Source organism: Neopsephotus bourkii, unplaced genomic scaffold (assembly GCF_033783945.1).
Source record: "Neopsephotus bourkii isolate Nb327-2 ecotype Australia unplaced genomic scaffold, CSIRO-AGI_Nbou_v1 NB_1600, whole genome shotgun sequence".
Taxonomy (NCBI): Eukaryota; Metazoa; Chordata; class Aves; order Psittaciformes; family Psittacidae; genus Neopsephotus; species Neopsephotus bourkii.
Window position 1 is genome coordinate 1,088,011 of NW_026902076.1, and position 21,640 is coordinate 1,109,650.

Sequence of the window (21,640 nt, forward strand, 5' to 3'; positions counted from 1 at the left end):
GTCTAGAAAACTCTGTTGTAGGAAATCTGAAGGTCTTTTAGTCCCAAATAATCACCTATTATTTAAAAGCGTTAGCTAACGCTGTGAGGAAACATTGCTTCCATTGCATGTCATCTTTCTCTCTGGCCAGCCACCAAGTATATAGAAGACTACTGTAAAGAGGAAGGGAATTACTTATTTTCCACATCGACATCCATTCATCATGGATGTGGTTTCCACATCATCATGGATGTGAAAACCGCAACAGTGGGTTTAAATGACAGCAGTGGACTTAATTGGGCTGGGCTTTAGGAGAAACTCTCTACAGGATTGTAAATATTGGAATGGCCTCCTCAAGGAAACTGAGCAATCTCCATCTCCAAAGATCTTTCAGAAGCAGTTAAATAAAAGTTTGCTGAAAATAAGGTGGATATTGTTGTATCGTGATGAAAGAAGTTGAACTTGATGTCTTACAATAGATCTACTAGCTCTGGTTTTGTGAGTCTGTGTGATGATTTCCTTTTATTTGATTTTTTTATTAATATGATGATAGAATGCATATTTATCTGGTAATCTTAAATACTGATGCTTTGTTCTTAGTGTTGGTCTTGCTGTCAAGTCTGATCGATAGCAAGGCAGTTCTGTCTACATCCAGTACTTTAGAAGTATGCTTTTCAACAGTAGTCTGACATCAGTTGCAGTGTTTATTAGGTTATTGTGGACTTCAGTGAGCACAAGTTATGTCCCCACTGAGATGAGAATTCACTTCAAAATGTTGGTGCTTACCAGTTTCCTTAGAAAAGCACAATTTGATAGGTAAAACGTCATGGCAAGTCATGTTAAAATGAAATTCCTTCCATCAGAAACCTTTCAGGAGTTTCAAATTCAGTTAAGAGTTATCAGAAAGAAATTAGAGTATAAAATCCCCACCTAATCCTTTCAAAGTGGTTATTGCTTCTGGTCCACATATTGGCAAATCTTCCAGAAATGAGCCATTATTTGCCTTAAAAATACTTTCTGCTCATGATGGAACTGTTCTTTTTGAAGAATGGATTTGTAGAAACTCCATGAAAAAGAGCCCAGATACTCTTATTTCTTGATGACATCAATGAGGCCAAAATTTCACCCATAGAGTCTTCTTGGCATAAGGATATTTCGGGTGGACAGCATATTTCAAAGCTAAGACACCTGCCTGGTGAAGTTCTGAGACGCTGCAAGGCCACTGGCCAGGGTTGATTGAAGAGTGCCCTGCTGCCTTTCACATTTGTTTTCCAGTTCTGTTGATGGCACCACATCCCTGCCTGGCGTGATTCATAAAGAGGAGAGAACAAATGTGTGGCCATGGCAAATTAACAAATGAGCCATTAAAGCAGGAGGATGCTCTACCTCTTCTCACCAATGCCTGCTTTGGTGCCCACAATGTCTCCTAGCAAAATAACATGAGAGCAAGGATAAAGGGCTTTCAGAGATGCACTGCAAATGTGGTCCAAGTGCTGAGAAATCTCTGTAGCTCCTGCTGAGAGAAAACCTAACATCATTCATCAGCAGAGTAGACAGCAAACCACTAATGGCTTTCCATCATATTTCTTGACAGGTATTGACAGGGGGCGGTTTTGGTCCCATCACAACAGAAATCCGGGAGGCTCCAGAGTTTTATTACGCTGAAGATTACCATCAGCAGTACCTCAGTAAGAACCCTGGTGGATACTGCGGCCTGGGGGGAACAGGGCTTTCCTGCCCTATTGGGATCAAGAAATAGCTTGTGCTTACTCCACTGCCTCTGCTTTGCTTTAGGGAATCTGAAAAAAGACCGGCAACCCTGATAGATATAGCATGCCTGCATCATTACTGCATAAAGATTTGGGAACCTGTTGGGGTGGCTTTCCATAATCTGAGCAGTTTCCCATTCCCCAACATTAAATGCCAAGCAGAGGCAGAAATTGCACCTGTTGGCAAATGCAGCCTCTTGCTCCATGCAGCTCATGGGTTTTCCTTGCAATGTTGTAATCTGGAGAGAAATTTATAAAAGTTTGGCTCAAAATGCTGTTAAAAGGATGAATTGGGATGTTATAGCACCTGCTAAATGCTTTGCATAGCTAAGGCCTTCAGGTATGTTTATTTGCTCGGGTTAATAAATTTGTTTATGTTATGATAGCTTTCACATAGAGACATGGCTGAGCTCATCTTAACTATCACAAACCTGTAATCTGATGTCTTTGAGAATGGTGAATTTATAAGATCAGTGATTCTCTCACAATTAAATTTTCACAACATGTAATACACCTATACTGCCTATTTTCTGAAATAATTTTAGTAAGCAAAAGTAAAAATTGTAATGTTCTTCCAAAAAGTGTATAAACACAAAAATAAATCTTTTTTTTCATTTCCTGCGCTACAATAAATTACAAAAAAGAGAACAGAAAAATGTTGTCTGTGGTGTGTTCCATGGCTCTAAGTACATATCAGGGTAGATCTAAATGAAAGTATCAAATATTATAAAAGGCTGCAGCCTGCTAATCAAACACCAGGGCTTTTAAATCTGTATTATTATGCATGACAGTTCAGAGGAGTAGAATCGGTACTGGCCACACTGTAACGTAATTATTCCTGTGGTTAATTATTTGTACTTCAATAGCTTGTGGAGCCCCCACCATGACCAGAGCTCATTATAGCAATAGCTGTGCAAACATAATGTTGGGCAGTCTCTGCTCCAGTGTGTGCATAGTCAAAATAGAAGGACAGCCAGAAAGAGGAGAAATAAATTATCATCTTATTCATGGGGGCTCCCAGAGTGGAGACTAAAAGCTACAGCCAAAGGATGGAGAGAATACAGAGGTTAATATGTATTGATATGGGATCCAGTGGGTTATATGTACCCCATGGCGGGCGGGGGGGGGGGGGGGTGATCTAGATGATCTTTAAAGTCCCTTACAACCCAAACCATTCTATGATTCTGTGATGTATATGTTATGGAGTATCCTAGGACAAATAGCTTCAGTAGGAAGGATGCGGATGTGTTTGCCCTGCCCATCCAACATGCTGCTTGCAATACTTAGAGCAGTGAGAGGTGTGGGCTTGAGCTTCTCATGTGTTTCCTGTTTTGGAGACTGTCTTCATCACTAAGTACATGTGTGTCCTCTTGCAGATGTGCTTTCTTCAGGGAAAGCTTGTAAAGGCCTACCTTGGTATGTCAATTCTGGGCAGGAGAGCACATAAAGCCATTTCTGAGGGCTAGAGGTGGGATCCAGAGACACAAATCCTTTTTTATTTTTCAGTTAGCTCTCCTTGGCACTCTGCTCCTTGGCATCTTGGTTTGATATTTCCTGCTCAACAGCTCAGGTTTTAGTCTCAGAAAGGCCCAAAATATCTCCCTGAACGTCTCCTCCAATGACACAGCAGACCAGCTCTTGTTCCAAGCTTGGAGCAATTGAAAACATGCATCAGGCAGTCAGTCTCCAGGCATGTAAATTCACTGCTGAAGTCCTGCCTGCTCTATCCAAAGACAAGCAGTAAGTGCCAGAGAAATTAGCTCCCCATCTTCCCTTGCTCCTCAGCTGATGCTGAGCTCATTCCAGTCTCAAAAGCCAGAGAAAACCTGTCCCTTTAGTAGATCTATACCTAGAGCAAACTTGAGAGGAGCTACCGCTGGCACAGTTGCCATGTTAGACTCTTTCCGGAGATGCCCCAAAATGGGCTTTCATCACACTCAGAATTTCCAGTTGCTGTGGTAACTGATTGCCTGTCCTTAACCTGTTGTGACACTAAGGTGTTCTAGGGCTCAGTGTCAAGGAAACCAGCACTTCCCTCTCATTTCCTAGGCATGAAGTGACATGAAAGCAAAGAAGAGAGGAAAGTAAAGTCTTCCTTTGACCCTATGCATTTTTAACCTCTGCATAATTCAGACTTCAGGGTTATAACTCATGATTTGTTCCAATGTACAGGCAAAACATTTCATATCCTGAATCATTTGTGTGATCGTAAAATGTTTCTTGGTTCCCTTCTGTCCTTTCCCCTCCCTCCCGTCTTACTCCACACTACAGTTACTGTTTTGAAACGAGCTGGGAAGTTTTCGGAGAAAACACCATTCTGTCCTTAATATAGCCAGGCTCAAGTCTTAACCTGGCTGCGGGTTTGAGTTTTTTCATTTGCCTTCATGGAAATAGTGTGTTGGTTTAGAAATCCACATAGATGGGCCCATTGTTGCTGAAATTTGCCACACCAGAATATTATGCCACCACAGAATTAATCACGGAGTTGCTGTAGGGTAGAGTTTTGGCCTTGATCTCTTGCAGTTGCTGCTGAAGGTGCAGTAATTCTATCAGTGATACTATCAGTAAAGTTGAAATGCTAATGGTTCAGCCTCATGGATTAGTTTTTTTGAGCTGAATTTCATCTTGTAAGCCATCCTTGCCCACAGGGAAGAAGGCAGTAGCTACTGCAACATCTTTGATACTACACTTTTGACTTGTCACTGTTTGAAATTCACCCTACCACAGATCTGTATCTTTCTTCTGAGAACATAGACATGGTCTAAATGAAAAAGAGAAAATTAATTCAGATTTTCATAGGCTTCAGCACTTCTCAGACCAGAAGATGAAAGCTGATGCAGGACCAGCATCTAGGGTCTTCAGAAAGAAGAACATGGTTCAAGATTCAAAAACTACTACAAGCACTCAAACCATGAAGTCCGCTACTGCAGTACCATGTGGAATTCAGTCCAGGATACAGACAGGAATTTCACTGCTGACCTGTCCCTATCATACCTAAACAAAAACCCAAGCCTCTTGAAAATCACTAAGCTTTCCCTCACTGCCTGAGAAAGGACAGCATCCGGTGGTGATGTCAACAGAAACAAACTGATCGTGTGATGTCACATCCTGATTGCCCCAGCAGAGATGTGTGTTGTCCCTGGTGAGAACATGGAATGGTGAAGATGTCCATTGCTGCAGAATCATCACTGCTCAAAATCATCACTTGTTAAAACATTGGTCCAAGACTGGGATTGCAATGCTGCTCTTTACCCTCCTTTGTTTAACTTTCCTGATCAGCAGCATCAGTGCAGGTTTTTCTTCTCAAATTTTTATGTTCAGAAATGACAAGGAGAGCAGAACTGCTATTAGACCTACAGGATATACACATATTGCTGTATCGAACAGGACTGGCCTTATTCCTTATCTTTGGTGGAATACATGTATGACTTATACTACAGCCTGACGCTGAACTTCTCTACTCTTACTCCCTAAACAAGAATTTTATCCAGCGTGCCAATGGGAAACCATCTGTGGCCATGCTAGCCATGGCAGAGCGCAGGTTTGGGGTGGCTACAGTGATGCCAAGGGCTTTGGGTAAAGTAGCATGGACAATTACAGACCAATGCTTTAGCTGATGTTCTGTTCTCTAGTTTTGTAGCACAGGCGGTGCCACTGTTGTAGGTGAGCAATATGTCTCATTTTGTTCCCAGAATGTGGCCTCCGACCATCTCACGAGTCCTTTCAGGGGACAGGCAAGAGGTTCACAAAGGGGAGATAAGCCATAGAAGGGGAGTTCCCGTGGCGTGTGAGCATCCAGAACAATGGAAGACATGTCTGTGGAGGCACCATAATCAGTGCATTGTGGATTTTGACGGCAGCTCATTGCTTTGGAAAAGAGATGTGAGTATTCAAGGGAAGTGAGGACAGCCCAGGCACAGTGGGTTGATAACATTCCTCCTTGTGGGAGTAGTATATGAATGTCCTTGGGGTTAAGTGCAAGATAAATGTTACTGAGCCAGAAAGAGAGTCTTGAAAACAGGAATTGCCTCCTTTGGGGAAAACAGGATGATTTTTTATCAGAGATAGAGGTACAACAGAAACATGCATGAATCTGGATAACCAGGAGATGCAGAAGGGGAATATTTTGAAGGATGATCTAAGCAACCTTGTATAAATGCCTGTGATGCTGTCCTGATGGCCCCAGGCATTACCTGCTCTAAGGTTGCCCAGAGAAGCTGTGGTTGCCCATTGCCTGGCAGTGCTCAAGGCCAGGCTGGATGGGGCTTGGAGCAACCTGGTCTAGTGGAAGGTGTCCCTGCCCATGATAGGGGGCTGGAACTGGATGAGCTTTAAGGTCCCTCCCAACCTAGACCATTCTGTGATTCTATGATTCTGTGTGTCTACACATGTTGCAGTACCTTATAAAAAGATATGTATTCCATTCCAGCTTATTCTAACCCCTGAATTACCCTTGCTTTCATATAGCAAACACCTTTACTTTATGAAGAGTCGGATTTTAAAGCAGTAGCTTCTGGATAAATCAACCCCATGCACTGCTCAGGGGCAGGGTCCAGCCCTCTGTGAGCCCCTTCCAAAATTTGGCAGGTCTGAGAGCAGAGACTGCTCAGTTTGGAGCTGCCAAGCTAGGGCACCAGAGATCCAGAATATTCAGCCCAAGCCATCTGTTCATTAGGAAGTGGGCTATTTATAACTTGGCTACACCTCTCTCCCCCGAAGATCAGCTTTGCCTAGAAGTGAAGGTAAATTTCTGCAATATTTATAGCTAACCTGCCTCTGAAATTTGCTGAGCACCACCCTACCCTGCTCAGGAGGCACCAACCTTTATAACACAAAGCCTATATGTTTGCTTATCTCTACACTGCTTCTTTTTTGTTCATAAGGCCACCAGACCTCACTGTTTTAGTGGGGGGAACTGACCTCAGTGTCCTGCTGGAAGAACATAAGCCAGACAGCTTGATCATCCATGAAAAATTTGACAGAATGACCATGCGAAATGACATTGCTCTGATCCTGCTCAGCTCTCCCATTGAGTTCAGCAATGAGAAAATCCCTGTCTGCTTGCCCTATGTACATGTCATCAATACATGGCAACTCTGATGGGTTGCAGGGTGGGGAACCACAAGTGCAGGTGAGATGCTGTCAGAAGATCTATTTTCTAATCATTTATCCATTTAAAATAGATGTTGTCTCACAGGAAGGATCACCCACACTAACTTCCAGTCTCTACCTCCCTGGTAAACACATCCAGACCCTTGCAGCCTCTGCACATCCACCAGTTCTCTGTTCAGTGCAAGAGCAGTCATGAACTGACCGCCAGAGCAAAGTCCCTGGTACCCTGAGCATGTATATTCAAGCTGAAACCTTAGAGCCATCTTTGCTCTGCAGAAACTCAAACTTCCTTTGGATGCAAATTTTGGCATCCAAAGTAAGAAGCTCAACCCTGGTCAGCAAGTTAGACTGGGTCTATGCTGGTCTGGAGTAAGGGAAATGTGGGTGTAGGGTTACCTTTGGCTTGATGCCTTCCTGAACCAGATTGATTCAATGGTACTGGCCACGCCTCCTCTTTACTCATTCAGAAGAGCAGATTGCTGTTGCTAATTGTTTAAGCATTAATGAAAGTAGCTCCAGCATTTATTGTGACCCAAAACATCTATCCTGAACAAATGTCACTACATGGCTAATAGGCATTTTCATTATGGGAAAGAATTAATCAGGAAAGAGTGGGCAGGGTGGTGCCTTGGGGCTTTGACAGTCCTTTTTAGGATTTAGTAAGTAAGTGTCCTATTTAATCCTTGCTGTTTTGCTCAAAAGGGTTACTGCCTTCTCTCCGAAACTGCATTTTCCTTCTTAGGCTTCATTTGCCTCACATAACTGTAATACATAGCACAACACTATGTTACAGTTGTGAAACTCTTCCCATTTCACCAAGGTAACACGCTCTTAGAAACAGAAAAGCAGGCGGCTGCTGCAGAGTCACTCTGCAGCTTGGCAGGATCTCTCTTTAGCTAGGCTCTTTGCAAAATGCATGCCATGGCTCCAGATATCAGTCTCATGCTGCTGTGTGGGCACAGTCGACATGGCTCCTGCTATCCAAATTGCACCCAGTGTGAGGTCAATGCACTCAGCCCTGGCACATACCCCTTCTCTTCTGGAGGTGTTTCAGAAGAAACCAGCAGAAGCTGGGTTTGGTGAGAGGGATGTGTGATGGTGTGATATGGGCCATACCAGAAAGTATGAGGTGTTGTTCCTCAGAAGAGGAAAATTGGTCATTTCTGGTCTCTACCAGCCTGTTGTAGGTGGCACCTCAGGCAGCACTAGCCTGACTCCCCCTCAGCTGCAGTCAGACCTCAGCAAGTAGAGCCACCTCCTTGGAGATGCTTACCTCAAAGCACTTTAATCTGTGGGCACAATTCCATGGAGTGGCCCCATCTTAGGTGGGAAAGGGACTTGACAAATTTCTATTCATTAGATCTTACCTTTGAGTTCCACCTTCCCAAAGGTGAAGAAATTATTTAGGTTTCCCCAGCAGCAACATCCTCCAAAAGTCAATTTGTTCCTTCAGGTTCAGGTTCACTTTAAAGAGGAGTGAGGGTGAAATGAGTGTCTTTTCCAAGTAGCCCTGTGTATTTTCAGTCTTTTTTGTCACTTGGTGGTGCCTGCTGTGATTTCTGTTCTCCCATCTCAAGGGAAGAATAAAGCAATTATTTCCATTGTATACCACCATCTTGAGAACCACTTTGTGGAATGTGCAGCTGGTGCCCTGTGTGAGGCACAGCCATCCAGGAGAGCATGGGGATAACAAGAGCATCTGTTCCGGGTAAAGCTCAGTGGACTTACATCAACAGGGCTTGCACAGGACTCTGTGAAGAGTCCCTCAAACTGAGCTCTCTGGAAATATGAGTGGAAAACCCAAGGTGAGCAGTGCAGCTTATCTCAGGTCATCACCAAGATGCACAAGATAAGCCATCCTTTTGGGGGTCCTCTAGCTGTACCACATCCCAGAGTTCATCTACAAAAATAAGTGATTTTTTAAATCACATTTAGCAAGCCTCCACTCCCCAGGATTTCAGCTTTACCCATTAACACCTCCCCCCTTTCTGCCTACCTACCCATCTTCTAATCTGGTGTGAAGTCAAGAGCACAAACTTATCTTTGGTAACATTTGGACAGCCTCTGTTAAGCCCCCGTGACCCCAAGGCCATACAGTTGTGGCCTGAGACCCTCTTGCCATGAGATGCTTTACAAATTCGGCTGAGGGCATTCCCAAAGGCCAGTCTCTGTCTGTGGTTTCATGCTTACTAGTGGCTGCACACTTACTAGCTCTGCAGGTTTTGTTAATTGTTCTCTTTTTACTACCTTGTTAGCGATCACAAGGCCAACATCCCACATGATGCAGAAAGCACCAGTGAAGCTCATCAGCAGGCATCAGTGCTTGAAGAGTATCCCACAGCTAGTGGAGAACATGCTGTGTGCTGAGATGGAGAAAAGAAGAAGAGGTGCTTGGCAGTCACAGGTAATATAAACAGGCATATGGATGGGCATGCTGCCTAGGCAGGGCACAGGGACACTGGAGGAGAAGAGCCTTCACTTCAGGAATGAACACTGATCCTTCCCATGGCTTCCTGGGATTGCTAAAGTTTCCCTGCAGGAGGCCAGAGCAGGATGCCCAGGAGCCAAGGAACTTCCTGCAAAGGTATATTGACCCACAATATTAGTGGTGGTAAATGGTACCGCATCTAGCTGGCGATCAGTCACTAGTGGTGTCCCCCAGGGCCCCTGTTGTTTAACATCTTCACTGATGATCTGGATGAGGGAATTGAGTGCATCCTCAGTAAATTTGCAGATGACACCAAGTTGGCTGGGATTGTTCATCTGCTGAAGGACAGGAGGGTTTGCAGAGGGATCTGGACAGGCTGGATCAATGGGCTGTGGCCAATAGTATGCGATTCAACAAGGCAAAGTGCCAGGTCCTGCATTTGGGCCACAGCAACCCCATGCAATGCTCCAGGCTTGGGGAAGAGGGGCTGGAAAACTGCTCTGCAAAAAAGGACCGGGGGGTGCTGACTGATGAAGCTGAATGTGATCCAGCTTGTGCCCAGGCAGCCAAGAAGGCCAACAGCATCCTGGCCTGTATCAGCAACAGTGTGGGCAGCAGGGTCAGGGCAGTGATCATCCCCCTGTACTTGGCACTTGCACCTCTAATCCTGTGTTCACTTCTGGGCCCCTCACTACAAGACATTGAGGTGCTGGAGCAGGTCCAGAGAAGGGCAAAGAAGCTGGTGAAGAGTCTGGAGCACAAGTCCTATGAGTAACAGCTGAGGGGACTGAGGGTATTTAGTCTGGAGAAGAAAAGGCTCAGGGGGAACCATATTGCTCTCTACAGCTATCTGAAAGGAGGTTATAGTGAAGCAGAGGTTGATCTCTTCTCCTGAGTAACAAGCAATAGGACACGAGGTAATGGCTTCAAGCTGGTCCAGGGAAGGTTTTGATTGGGTATTAGGAAAAATTTCTTCACAGGGATAGTATTGGAAGAGAGGCATTGAACAGGCTGCCCACAGAAGTGATGGAATCACTGTCCCTGGAAGTGTTAATAACCATGTAGATGAGGCCCTCAGTGGGTTTATGGTTTAGTGGTGGACTTGGCAGTCCGGGGGTTGGACTTGATGTTATTAGAGGTCTTTTCCAACCTCATTGATTCTATGATTTTATGATTCTCTTATTCTATGACCTGGACAGTGGGGGTGCAGGACTGTTGGGGTCAGAAAGCAGTGGTGGTGCTGGAAACAAATCACCTTGTCAAGCAGATGAGCCTTTCCTCATGATCTCCCTCCCTGCAGCAAGAGAGACATGAGTTCTGCATTTCAGAACGTAAGTTCTGCAAGGGAAACTGAGCTGAAAGAAGAGCAAGGGAAAAAAGTGGTTTCCAACAAATCCCCTTGGATGAGAGACAACTTTGGATGGCTCTGGACTCAGGATTTTGGACTGTTATCTCATAGCAATTAAAAACCCCAGTGTCTGCTGTGGCCAAGCTGTGCAGTAGTGGGAGTGATGGGAGGGAGGTCTCACATCCCTGCAGAGAGGGCTCAGTACAGCATGGGCTGATGTTCCCTCAGCCCTGGGCCAGGCAGTGCTGCTCTGTCACCAGATTAATACAGAAAGGAGACAGGAAAGTTTTTCCAGAAGGGTCAAAGGGAAAGAATTGGGAGGAAAATTTAATCCAGGAGTGTTTAATCTGAATATTAGAAACCTTTCTCTGGGGAGGTCCTTGCTTTTATCCAAATGTCTTTTGCTAACATGGCAGGTTGGCCTGTGGGTGCCAGAGCCAGTCACAGCTTATTACAATGAGTTATTGATATGGGATGATGGACTTTTCAGGTGAAATGATAGAGTTTGAGCAGGGCTTGACATCAGGGAATACTAAGGGGAGAGAGCTGACATGAACACTCAAATGTGGGAAAACCTTACTCAGAACTTGTGCCTCAGAACATATTCCACCTGCGGGATTGCTGTTCTGATGTCAAACAGTCTGAAAGCCAAATAATGCCTTTCATAGCATCCAGCCTCCAATGGTAAGGACTGGGCTGCCCTGCAGCCTCTGCTTCAGGACTAAGGTCTCCATTGTCCACTAGGCAAAGGGTTTTCTTACTCATCTGCATGTGTTTGCAGGGGGATAGATGGGCAGACACATGTATGCACAACATTGTCCTGTAGTAATCATTTGCTGAGGGAACTAAAACAACGCCCAGGACAGAGAGAGATCCTCTGCCCTTCAGGCAAAGACAGCAGGTACGCGGACTGGACTGCAAAGCCATTGCGAGCTGACCTTGTAGCTGGGCAGCAGAGGGGAAGTTTCCTTTGCAGAATCATTTTTGATTAGCCAGAAAGCATCTGTCTCTGAAACCATTCATCTAGCAACTTTCACCTCCATTAAATTCAATCAAAAATTTTAAAAAGAAAACTGTCACAGGATAACATTAACATGATTAAAAAATACACTTCCCAGCCCAGCCTTAAGTTCTGCGGCTGAATTATGCCGATGAAACAGCAAGAGCACTTGTACCCAGCAAAATGAATCTCCTGCATTCAGAAGGCTGATGAGGGTAGTATTTTGACCTACAATAATGTTAGAATTGTCTGAGAAATGAACTAGAAATGTGAGCCTTCCAAGCGGTGGAAGTACACAATGATTGCATGTGTGATAGTGCTCATAACCCAGCTACTGCCCACGTTCAGTAGAAGCTTGACAAGGCAGAAACGTCTTGCAACCTGAGATAACAAGAGCAAGACAAAATCACACCCCAGGCTAGAAGTGGAACTCTTCAAGGAAGAAATGGGTGACTTCACAAGAATTCACTAATTTGCTGGAGGGGAAACATGTTGCTGATGGACAGTTATCTGGGAAGTACTGATTGAAGTCAAGTAGGGCACATTGTGACCTTTCTAGGCTGGTTCAGAAATCTTGTGGCTTCTCCATAGTAGGCTACCTGGTCTTGAACTGGGAGGTCAGGCCTGAACCTGGCACTTGTTTTGCAACATAGACTATTGGACACCGATTCATCTGCCCTGGGCAGATAGCAAGGCACACTGTAGGCAGAGCAATCTATTGAGCTATGCTTGTCTGTAAAGATTATGGGGTTTATGTCAAATGAGAATGAGGCCATATTTCAGAATACCTAAGTCTTTTACAAAGTCAGCACTGTCAAGATGTTTTGAGCATGGTTTTGGTCTGTGCTAACAAGGGGTCTCCTGGATGACTTCCAGACACAGAATCACAGAATAACAGAATCACAGAATGGTTAAGGTTGGAACAGACCACCAGAGGTCATCTAATCCAAACCCCCTGCTCAAGCAAGTTCACCTAGAGCATATTACTCAGGACTGTGTCCAAATGGTTCTTCAGTATCTCCAAGGAAGGAGACTTCACAATCTCTCTGGGCACCCTATTTCAATGCTCAGCCACCCTCACAGTAAGGAAGATCTTCCTCATGTTCAGGTGAAACTTCCTGTGTTTTAATTTAGGACCTTTGCCTCTCATCCTATTGCCTGACACAGCCCCAGCTTTTTCGTAGGTCAAGAGGTACCCGCAGTAGTCACTTTGGATCACTTTAGAGGCCAGGAAGGAATAGCAGTGTGGACAAAGCAAAGACACATGATCAGGGAACAAGCCCTGGAGATGCCAAGCTTGCTATTGTAGATGTGGTCACAGGAAACCTGGAGGCCATGCACTGCATAGGTGCATGATCTGTGATCTGTCTGGACATGAAGTAGATAAAAGCCTTATGTTAACCTTACCTGAGCTTTGCTGAAAATTGAGATACATTTGTTCATATCCAGAGCCAGGCAATGGATGGGCAAGTTACATCTAGATCCAAGGTTGTTAAGTCCACACGACCCTCATCTGGATCCAAAGGATTACCATCCTAGGTCTTTGCACTGTATGTCATTCATGTACTGGATTTGCAACAAGCTGTTTTATATGAGTAACTAAAACCACACAGATATCTTCACACAGGCATTATGTAGAAGGTTCATCCTACTGACCACTGCCTTAATGGCAACAGGAAATGCATAGGAAAACTCAGACATTTTACTAGCTACCATCATACTAGTACCAGACAAGACTAATTTGTGGATCACTGATGATATTCCTACATTAACTCAAGGAGATTGAATAACAGAGCTTCCAAGTATTTGTACTTAAAAGAAAAAAAAATCCATTCACTTAAAAAGAAAAATCTATGGCATACCAATTCCCTTGCAGTTCTGCAGACAAATACATAGATTGACTGTGAATTAACACTAACAGGATCTGTAATTGACTTATAGTTCTGTTTAGTCATAAACATTAGCATTAATGGATGTTCATGGTGTACAAGTGCTAAAGAAGAGACACTAGAGATGGCCTACGCATTATTTTTTGCGTGCTACATTTCTTCCATGACCCCATGAACCACAATTGATGTCTAATTCCTTGCTTTCTCAGGCATCTTTTGTTAGGCTCTGATGCAATGGTAACTGGAACAATTAGAGTATAAGAGATTGAAAGCAAATGCCTCCTTCAGTGTCTTGCCTATCCAGATAAAATTCAGTAAACAGCCCAATTATATTTTAGAGATTCTCTGCAAAGGAGGCCTGTAAGGGTAGCTCTGTGATGTGGTGATTAGGACAGAGTGTGTTCAGCTGGAAGTCACAGTTCACATTCAGTTCAGGTCAGCAGCAGATGAAGGGGGAACCAGTCCTTAGCCTGACTTTCAGGGAAAGGGATCATTGTGCAGCAACAAACAAGCAGTGGGATGGTTCCGGCTCTGCTTCACCGTGTCCTACACTGTTCCCCAGTGTAGGGGTGATCTGAGTCATGGGCTGAAGGTATCTATCCCCTTCCACCGACTGTACCAGGAGGTGATCTTGGCCATCTCTGATTAATGTCTAAATTGACACTAGGATGCAACTACAGCAATGGGGTTTGATTTCTTTAGTTCCATAAAAAGGCAGGAAAGGACCTCTTTCCTTGACCTAAAGTATGTCCTGTCTACGTATACTGTCAGCAGTTTGGAAAGGGCAAATGCCCTTTACAGCACCCGGGATAATCAGGGCTCTCGCCCTACATAGCTATAGCAACAACAGTAGTTGTTGTACAACCGTGGGTGGGATTTATCAGGCCACATACATATAGGTAATTTCTATAGCCATGTGCATCTACCAAATCTCTTCCCATCAACAGTGAGACACCACCCCCCAGCCCCCCTTCAAAGTCATTGAGTCTGTTTCAACCACCTAATTTAAAATTAGATAAATCCCTGTACAAGTGTTTGTTGCTCTGTATTAACTAAAAGCAAGACCAAGGTGTTAAGACCACAGAGAAACACAGGACTCCAAGGCAGGACAGTGCCTATATCCAAATCTCCAGTGTGATTTGAGATATACCAAGATATCCCTCTGGCATCCCACTGCCTATCTCAAACTATGATGCCAATAACGTGTCTGCAGTGGGGGCTTGACACTTGCTCTGGAAACACCAAGAAGAGGTGATCAGTCTGGAGCTGAGCTCACTTCTTGCACCCTCACTTCATCAGTGCATAAGAGTGCTACACCAGTGCAGAACTAACAAAAGCTCTTGCATCCTTTTACTGGTGCTAACATGGCTCTAAAACTGCAAAGAAAGACTTGTTAAATAGAATTTTTGTTTTAAGAAAAAGTCTGCAAATGAAAATTGGGTCCATATAGGTAAATTATCACAAATGCAAGGAAATGGTCAGAAAGCAAGGAAGCATGGTCAATCCCTCAGGCTCTTCAAAATGCCTGAACAGAGGTGGCTAGATAGAGGTCTGATTATAGTCTGTAGGGATGCACAATACCTGTGTGAGGTCTGAGGTTTGTCTATCAGACAAAGGTCTCCTGGGAACCAGAAGTCAAAGCTAACCACATTTCAGTTCAAAGTTACTAGTAGTGATGAAAAATTACTTCACGTTCATACCTTACCTTAATGTTGAAGAGAGAGGGCCACTCTCCACCCTTCCGGTGGATTCTCCATCACTGAACTATTGCTAACATGATGAGCTGGGTTTGTTTGGTTTTTTTTTTCCCAAAGGGGTGAATTTAAGTAGGAAAGTATCTTGGGAAGCCCCAGAGCAAAGCAGTAGAAATGTTTCTGCATTTGCAGTCTCTTAAATTTGCTTCTGAAGGGTGCTTTGATGTGCTGCTCGTAAGAATCAGAGCACTTTTGCTGTGTCCCATGGGTTTGTAGGGCTTTCATCATTTTATCATTTTATGATATGGGCAGACAAGTGAACACATTCAAGCTGTTGTGGCTTAATTCTGTAATCTGTCAAAATCATTCCTTCCTGTTGCAAGTATCTGGAATGTTGATAATATCCCATGTCTCTTCTGCTTTCTTCTTCTGGGTTTTTTTTGCTCCCTCAGACTGAAGTTCTTCGTTTTGCAGCAAGAGGGTCCAGCATTACTTTGTGTGCCTGGTGGGTGAAGCTGTGGGGAGCAGAACATCTCTGAATGGAGCTGAATCCACTGTGTGCTTGCCCTCAGAGTGGGGGAATGGGTGTGATGATTCAGAGGGGCCACTTCTCATTCAGTGAGTCAACACAGCTTTAAGGGAAAGTCATGACTCACAGGCAGATTTAAACTCTTTGAAGGAGTCGACAAGCATGTGGCAGAGGGTGATCCAGCTGATGTAATTAATGTGCTGAGACTTCCAAAACTCTTTTAGCGAGACTTCTCACCAAAGGCTCATGGAGAAAGTCAACTGTCATGAAGTAGAAGTGCTTCGGTTTGAAAGGGAGGCAACACAGAGGAAGGATTTGACAAGAGAAGCGGCTTACAGATGGAGTTGTGCTGGCATACATGCAAGGAATTGTAATGTTCAAGGAGGGTGAATGCTGAGATGACCAAGTCAGCCAATGCCACGGCATTTTTGGTAGTGGTCACAAATAAAACTGACTGTGCAGAGGTGCAGCAGAGTGACATCATTCAGAGTGACTGGAGGTTAAAACAGCAGATGCAGTTCACTGTTGATAAAGGAAAAGTATATAGGGAGAAGCAACTCCAGCAGTACACATGCAATGACAGGCTCTAATTTAAATATTACCTTGTAAGATCTTGGAGCAACTGTGGATAGTCCTTCAAAAACATCAGCGTGAGGCTCTGTGGAGGTCAAAAGGGCAATCAGGGCATCATGAATTACCAGGAAAGCAAATGCATGTTATGCTAGGGCACTAATCTTGGAAGCCTGTATCTTATGTGCTGTGATTCCCATCTACCCCATCAGAGAAAGGAGAAGTAGCTTTAGAAAAGGACAAGAGTAGAGTAAGAAGGATGAACAGGGACATGGAATGGCTTCTGGTGGAAAGGGAAATAACAGAGCAGGACTTTGAGGCTTGCAAAAGAGATGTCAGATGGAGGTATGACACAGATTTCTAAAGTCATGAGCAGCAAGGAGAGGACAGTCAAAAGCTGTCCTTTTGTTCCTGCTGTTAAAAACATATGAAGGAGGGAGTGTCGGGTGGTTGTATCAGCCAGAGGATTTAAAACAAAGAGAAAGAAGTGTATTTTCATCCAACAGATAATTAAACTATGGAAATCACTGACCAGGATGTTGTGGGTATTTATCCTAAGGGATAAATGGATTCAAAAAGCAATTAGATAACTTCCTGGATGAAGATCTCTCTAAGGCTATTAACCACTGTGATGTAAATGCAACTCTGTAAATACTTGCCCAGTTTCTCATTCTCCTTCCCTGAGCACTTGCTACAGATGACTGTCAGAGACTGGAGTCTGGGCCACATGGGGTTTGGGCCAGATGCATCATAACTGCCTGTAAGTCTGTGCCACTAATGGACCCTGCTGACATCAGCATGGATGGAGTTTGGCAGTCTTGTCATTTTCCAGCAAGGGGGTGGAGGGACAGAGTAGCTGAAGATCACTGAGATCACAAGGGGATCCTATGAAAGGGGTCCAAGTGCTCTGTGTTACCTGAGTCACTTTTGATACCTGCACACTAAAACCAGCCGTAGCCCCTTTCCTCCTGCCTTTCTCTAAAGCTAGCTTGTTCATAATGAAATAACTAAAGAAATCATGTTGGTGAAAGCCTTTACTTCCTGCAGCCAGGGCAACTCTAATGGCAAGTGTTGTTATTCACATGCTAATTTTCTCCAATTTACACAGAGCTTACCAACATGAAAATGAAACCAGCAATGAGTGCAAGGATTGTGTATCCACCTAATGAGTATCAGATGGGTTGTTCTCCCTTCCTCAGAGCTTCTCCCACCTAAGATTTATGTGGCTGAATGTGTTTGTTCTAATCAATTACCCATGCTGCAGACATGGATACAAATACAAAAAGGAAGGAAATTATGTTCTTGATCCAAAGGCCGCTAAAGTCAACAGAAATGCACCTGATGTTCACAAAAAGGGTTTGGCCACATTGAAAAAGGATGAAACTTTTTATTAGCTTCAGTGAACAAAGCGCTTAAGTGCATTGTTAGTTGGTGATAGTTTTTATATAACCCAGAACTATTTACCAGTGAATTTATCATTGCTCTCACCTCTCCTAATGGGAGGATTAACGTGCAGCTGTGGAAGGCATGAGTTCAGCACCAGATCTGATTTGATGTGGTTGCTTTTCACTCATCTTCTAGCTGACAAGAATTGTGGAACAGAAGCAAAGATGCTATTTTTAGGACTTTTTTCTGTCCAGTAACTTGGCACTGAGACTGAAGATCAGAGGCAGGTATCTGGTTGTGTTGACCAGAAGTATTTCACCACCAGGATGCAGGAGGCTGAAAGCAGCGTTAAGTTCTTTGATCTTCAGTTGTTAATCTGAGCATTCATTAAATTAATGCTACTGGAAGCATCACAGAGCTTAAGATAATCGTACCAGCACTCAGAACTCGCTCCTCCTACACAAGGATGGAAAAACCTTGGGCCAAGATTACTGAGAGCTTAAGTTGGATACAGGGATATTAAGAAATGTCCAAGAACTGAGTTTAGTTTCTCTGTCTTTAGGCCTGTAAAACCCAGACTACTGATTCATCTGGGCTCCTGCTATAATTCTGTGAATGAGTTTGTCACATGGAGAGGATGATTTAGCCCACTTTGTGATAAAATCATCAAGTTAAATACCTGAAGAGAAATGTCATGTTAGAAGTTGCACCCATTGAAGCAGACCAGCTCAGCCCATGTGGAAAGGGATCTGAAGCAGGATTTGCATCTCAGGGTTTGTGGGTTAGAGAAATGGATTAGCAGCTGCTGCCTGGGTTTTCACAGTGCTGTCTAACTCTCTGCCTAGGTTTTAAATCTCTTTGCACAGTGGACATTCCCCCAAGCCCTGTAGATAGCTATCCCTTTCCCCACTGACCAGGCAGAGAACAAAATGAACATGGGTAGAGAGGCAAACAGTGAAAAGCAGATCTGATTTGAAAGGAAAATGCATGATGTACAGTTTAAACAGGGATTCCTGGCTCTGCTGTTGCCTCATGCAAATCTCATCACTTTTCCACTATGTTTTTTTCAGTTATGAAATAAGATAAGGCTTTTCCCCCCAGGGATAGTCACAAGGTATCAGGGATTAACTGGTACTTAAGAGCTCTGGGAGAAAGATCCTTTGCAAGTGTGAACAGCCTCCAAATTGGACACTGAAACCAAACTTGCCTGATGGTGTGTGTGGGCTCTACCAGTGCTAAAAGTCTCCTACACTAGGAAAAGCTGGCATGATGCATCCCGACATATCACCAATGAGGGATTGTCAGCCGTTGCTGCGTCACTGCCTTGCGAACGGCTCCCACTCTCTTGACTTCATTTATTATCTTAGTGTAGGAGGCTTGAAGCGCCCTCCCTACCAGGATAATACGTTTGGCCTGTTCCTGTCCTGAGGGGATTAGCAGTAAAATTCCCAGTAATTTAATTGTGCGTAAAGCCTAGGAGATGTTCATTTATTCAAGCAGGATGCCATCACCAGTGACACTGATAACACATGGGTCCGAGGTCTCTGCAAGGTCACCTGTAGACTTCATGAAAATTCTTGGTTGAAACAGGGTTGGGAAATGTCTTCAGATCCTGAACCTGAAGGGGGTCCAGCCCCACTGGCTGAGATGCAGACATGTAGCTACAGTAACACCACTTCAGTGTAAACAGCACTGAATTTACAGTTGGACTGTATGATCCTAAAGGGATTTTCCAACCTAAATGATCCTGTGATTCTATGACACTTTGAATGCTGAAGCAATATTTGCTCTGTGTTTTTCTTAGTTTTAGCCTCCTGCATACCTCTTGAACCATATTCATATATGTGAGTGACCTGGGCCTTCCATCTAGTGAAGTGAAGAGGAGTTCAGCCATAAACTTTAGCAGGTGCTGATGCGTTGCACAGGGGACTACAGCCAATTCCTTACTCATTAATTAATGTGTGTTAGCTCAGTGTAGCTGCTGGCGGAAGGGGGCTCATACATTAATGACAAAGACATTTCTCAAAGTAGTGTGCAAAGAGGGAAGGATAACATTTCCCAGAAAAGAGGAAAGCTAGTTGTTTCAGGAAATAGGTTTACATTGAATTTATTTGCCACATGTAGTGGAGATGGGGGAGAAAAAACATTCAAACCCACTGTGGAATGAAACTTATTTAGAGCAGGGTCTGCACAGCACTTAAGTACATAACTGTGAGAAAAGGGCTACACTTCACTGAGTGGATTTTGTGCTGGTTTCTCTACTCCCTCGGGCTGTGTTCAGAGACAGCATACAGAGGTCATATAGGCAACTGGATGTGCTCATGGTGTTCAGGCTACAGCACCCAAGAGGAGGACATTCTGGCTGCAACATGCATTTGAAGGCTTGCACACACTGGGTGAGTGATGGCTGCCCTTGCAGTAGCAGGCAAGTTTTCAGTAAAATTACTGTGGTTGCCAGGATTTGTCAGGATTAGTGTTCATCTCTTGTCCAGTTTCTGGATCCTAGCCCACAGAATTAATGGTGGCAGCTACCTATCACCTACATGCTCTGGTTTTGCAGAGAAGTCACAGACTGAATGAGCAGTCACAGCAATCTCCCTTTTCATTCCTGGATGTTGTCTCTTGGTGACAGGATTCAGGTATCATTCTGGAGCCACAGGAGCATGTGGAAGAATCTGAGAAGGACAGGGCACTGCACTGAGCCAGGGCTTGTGACTGATCTCCTCTTACCTTCTATATCTGTTTGCTCTGCAGGGACATCAGGTCTGAGCTGTAAAATTCTGAGTCCAAAATTTCTTTGTCCCCAAAATCCTCATGAACCTGGGATAGAGTTCAGTTTTCCCATCAGCCTGTGGGATTCAGCTGCTGTGAGAGATGTGAGGTTTGACCTTGCTCTAACATCCTCCTTACGCCATAGGTGGACAGCAGGGGACCTCTGGTTTGCAGCTACTGGAGCACCATGAAGTGGTTTCAGGTTGGCATTGTCAGCTGGAAACAAGATCATGCAGACAAGCCAGCCCATGAGGTCTTATTGTCTGTTTACAGCTACCGTCACTGGATAGAGACTGAGACAGCCATAAGGGGGAAACCTTTCTTCATTGAAGGTGTGGATAACTATGCTAATAGTCAGCTGTTTTCCTCCAAGGCTGAGCCACAGCTGGTATTCCTTGAGCATTGTCTCCTTTTATTTATCTCTTTAATAGCAATTAGACTCCTCTAGAGAAAATTTTTTCAAAACATAATAAAAGTTAGAATGTATGTCTTATCATTCTTTCACACATATAATCGTGTCTCAGGTTAACTTCATCCCACTCATGAGCATACAGACACCAAAATGAGATGCAACTAAGAGGCAGAAGAGCAAGGCAGAGGCCATTGAAATGAAATGAAAGATCAAGACTCAAACAAGAGAGGCCATAATCCTCTGAAAAAAAAACACATATTTTCACACTGGTGGGTCATATGAGGCCCAGTTTTTTGCTGAGTTCAGATGAAAAGTCAAATTGTGGCACCTGAAGTAGCTGCTCCCATTGAAAAGCTGAAACCCCAAGAAAGGTCTTAGCTTATGCAGCTGCATATTAGCTGTTGGTAGTATAGCTCTGGGTTAATGTATCTTAATGCAAATTATCGTCAGAACTAATGTAGCTTCTATCTTGCAGCTAGCCCAAGCTAAGAGCATCTTCAGAGATCGCAGTAGCTTCTTAGATGGTACATTAAGCTGCTGGGACTTGACTACATGTCAAATTCAGTGTCTCCTTAAGTAGCCAATGTTGGAAGGTGTAGCATCATATAACTAATCAGTCTTATTTACCTGGATTGCAAATGCTGGGTTTTGTTTGTTAAAGGCAACAGATAAAAATTTAGTTGACTGAAGAGAGCTGTTCCTGAGCTGTCCATAAAATACCGTCTACAGAAAGCTACACAGCTTTCTACCCC

General features: G+C 44.0%; 2 protein-coding genes across 2 annotated transcripts in view; both read left to right on the forward strand.

Annotated features, from left to right (window-relative positions):
• Positions 1-2,252, forward strand: part of MSRA (methionine sulfoxide reductase A) — a 282,899-nt gene extending 280,647 nt beyond the window's left edge. Inside the window, exon 6 of the mRNA XM_061372202.1 lies at positions 1,574-2,252. Within this exon, the coding sequence (XP_061228186.1) occupies positions 1,574-1,738 (165 nt within the window). The 3' untranslated portion in view covers positions 1,739-2,252. The remainder of the gene's footprint in view (positions 1-1,573) is intronic.
• Positions 2,253-4,986: 2,734 nt separating this feature from the next.
• LOC133222473 (serine protease 55-like) lies at positions 4,987-20,972 on the forward strand. The gene is given in 5 exon segments (XM_061372201.1): positions 4,987-5,041; positions 5,441-5,630; positions 6,632-6,879; positions 9,116-9,264; positions 20,622-20,972. Coding segments are annotated over 5 exon segments (945 nt in total). The 3' UTR covers positions 20,925-20,972.
• Positions 20,973-21,640: the final 668 nt, after the last annotated feature.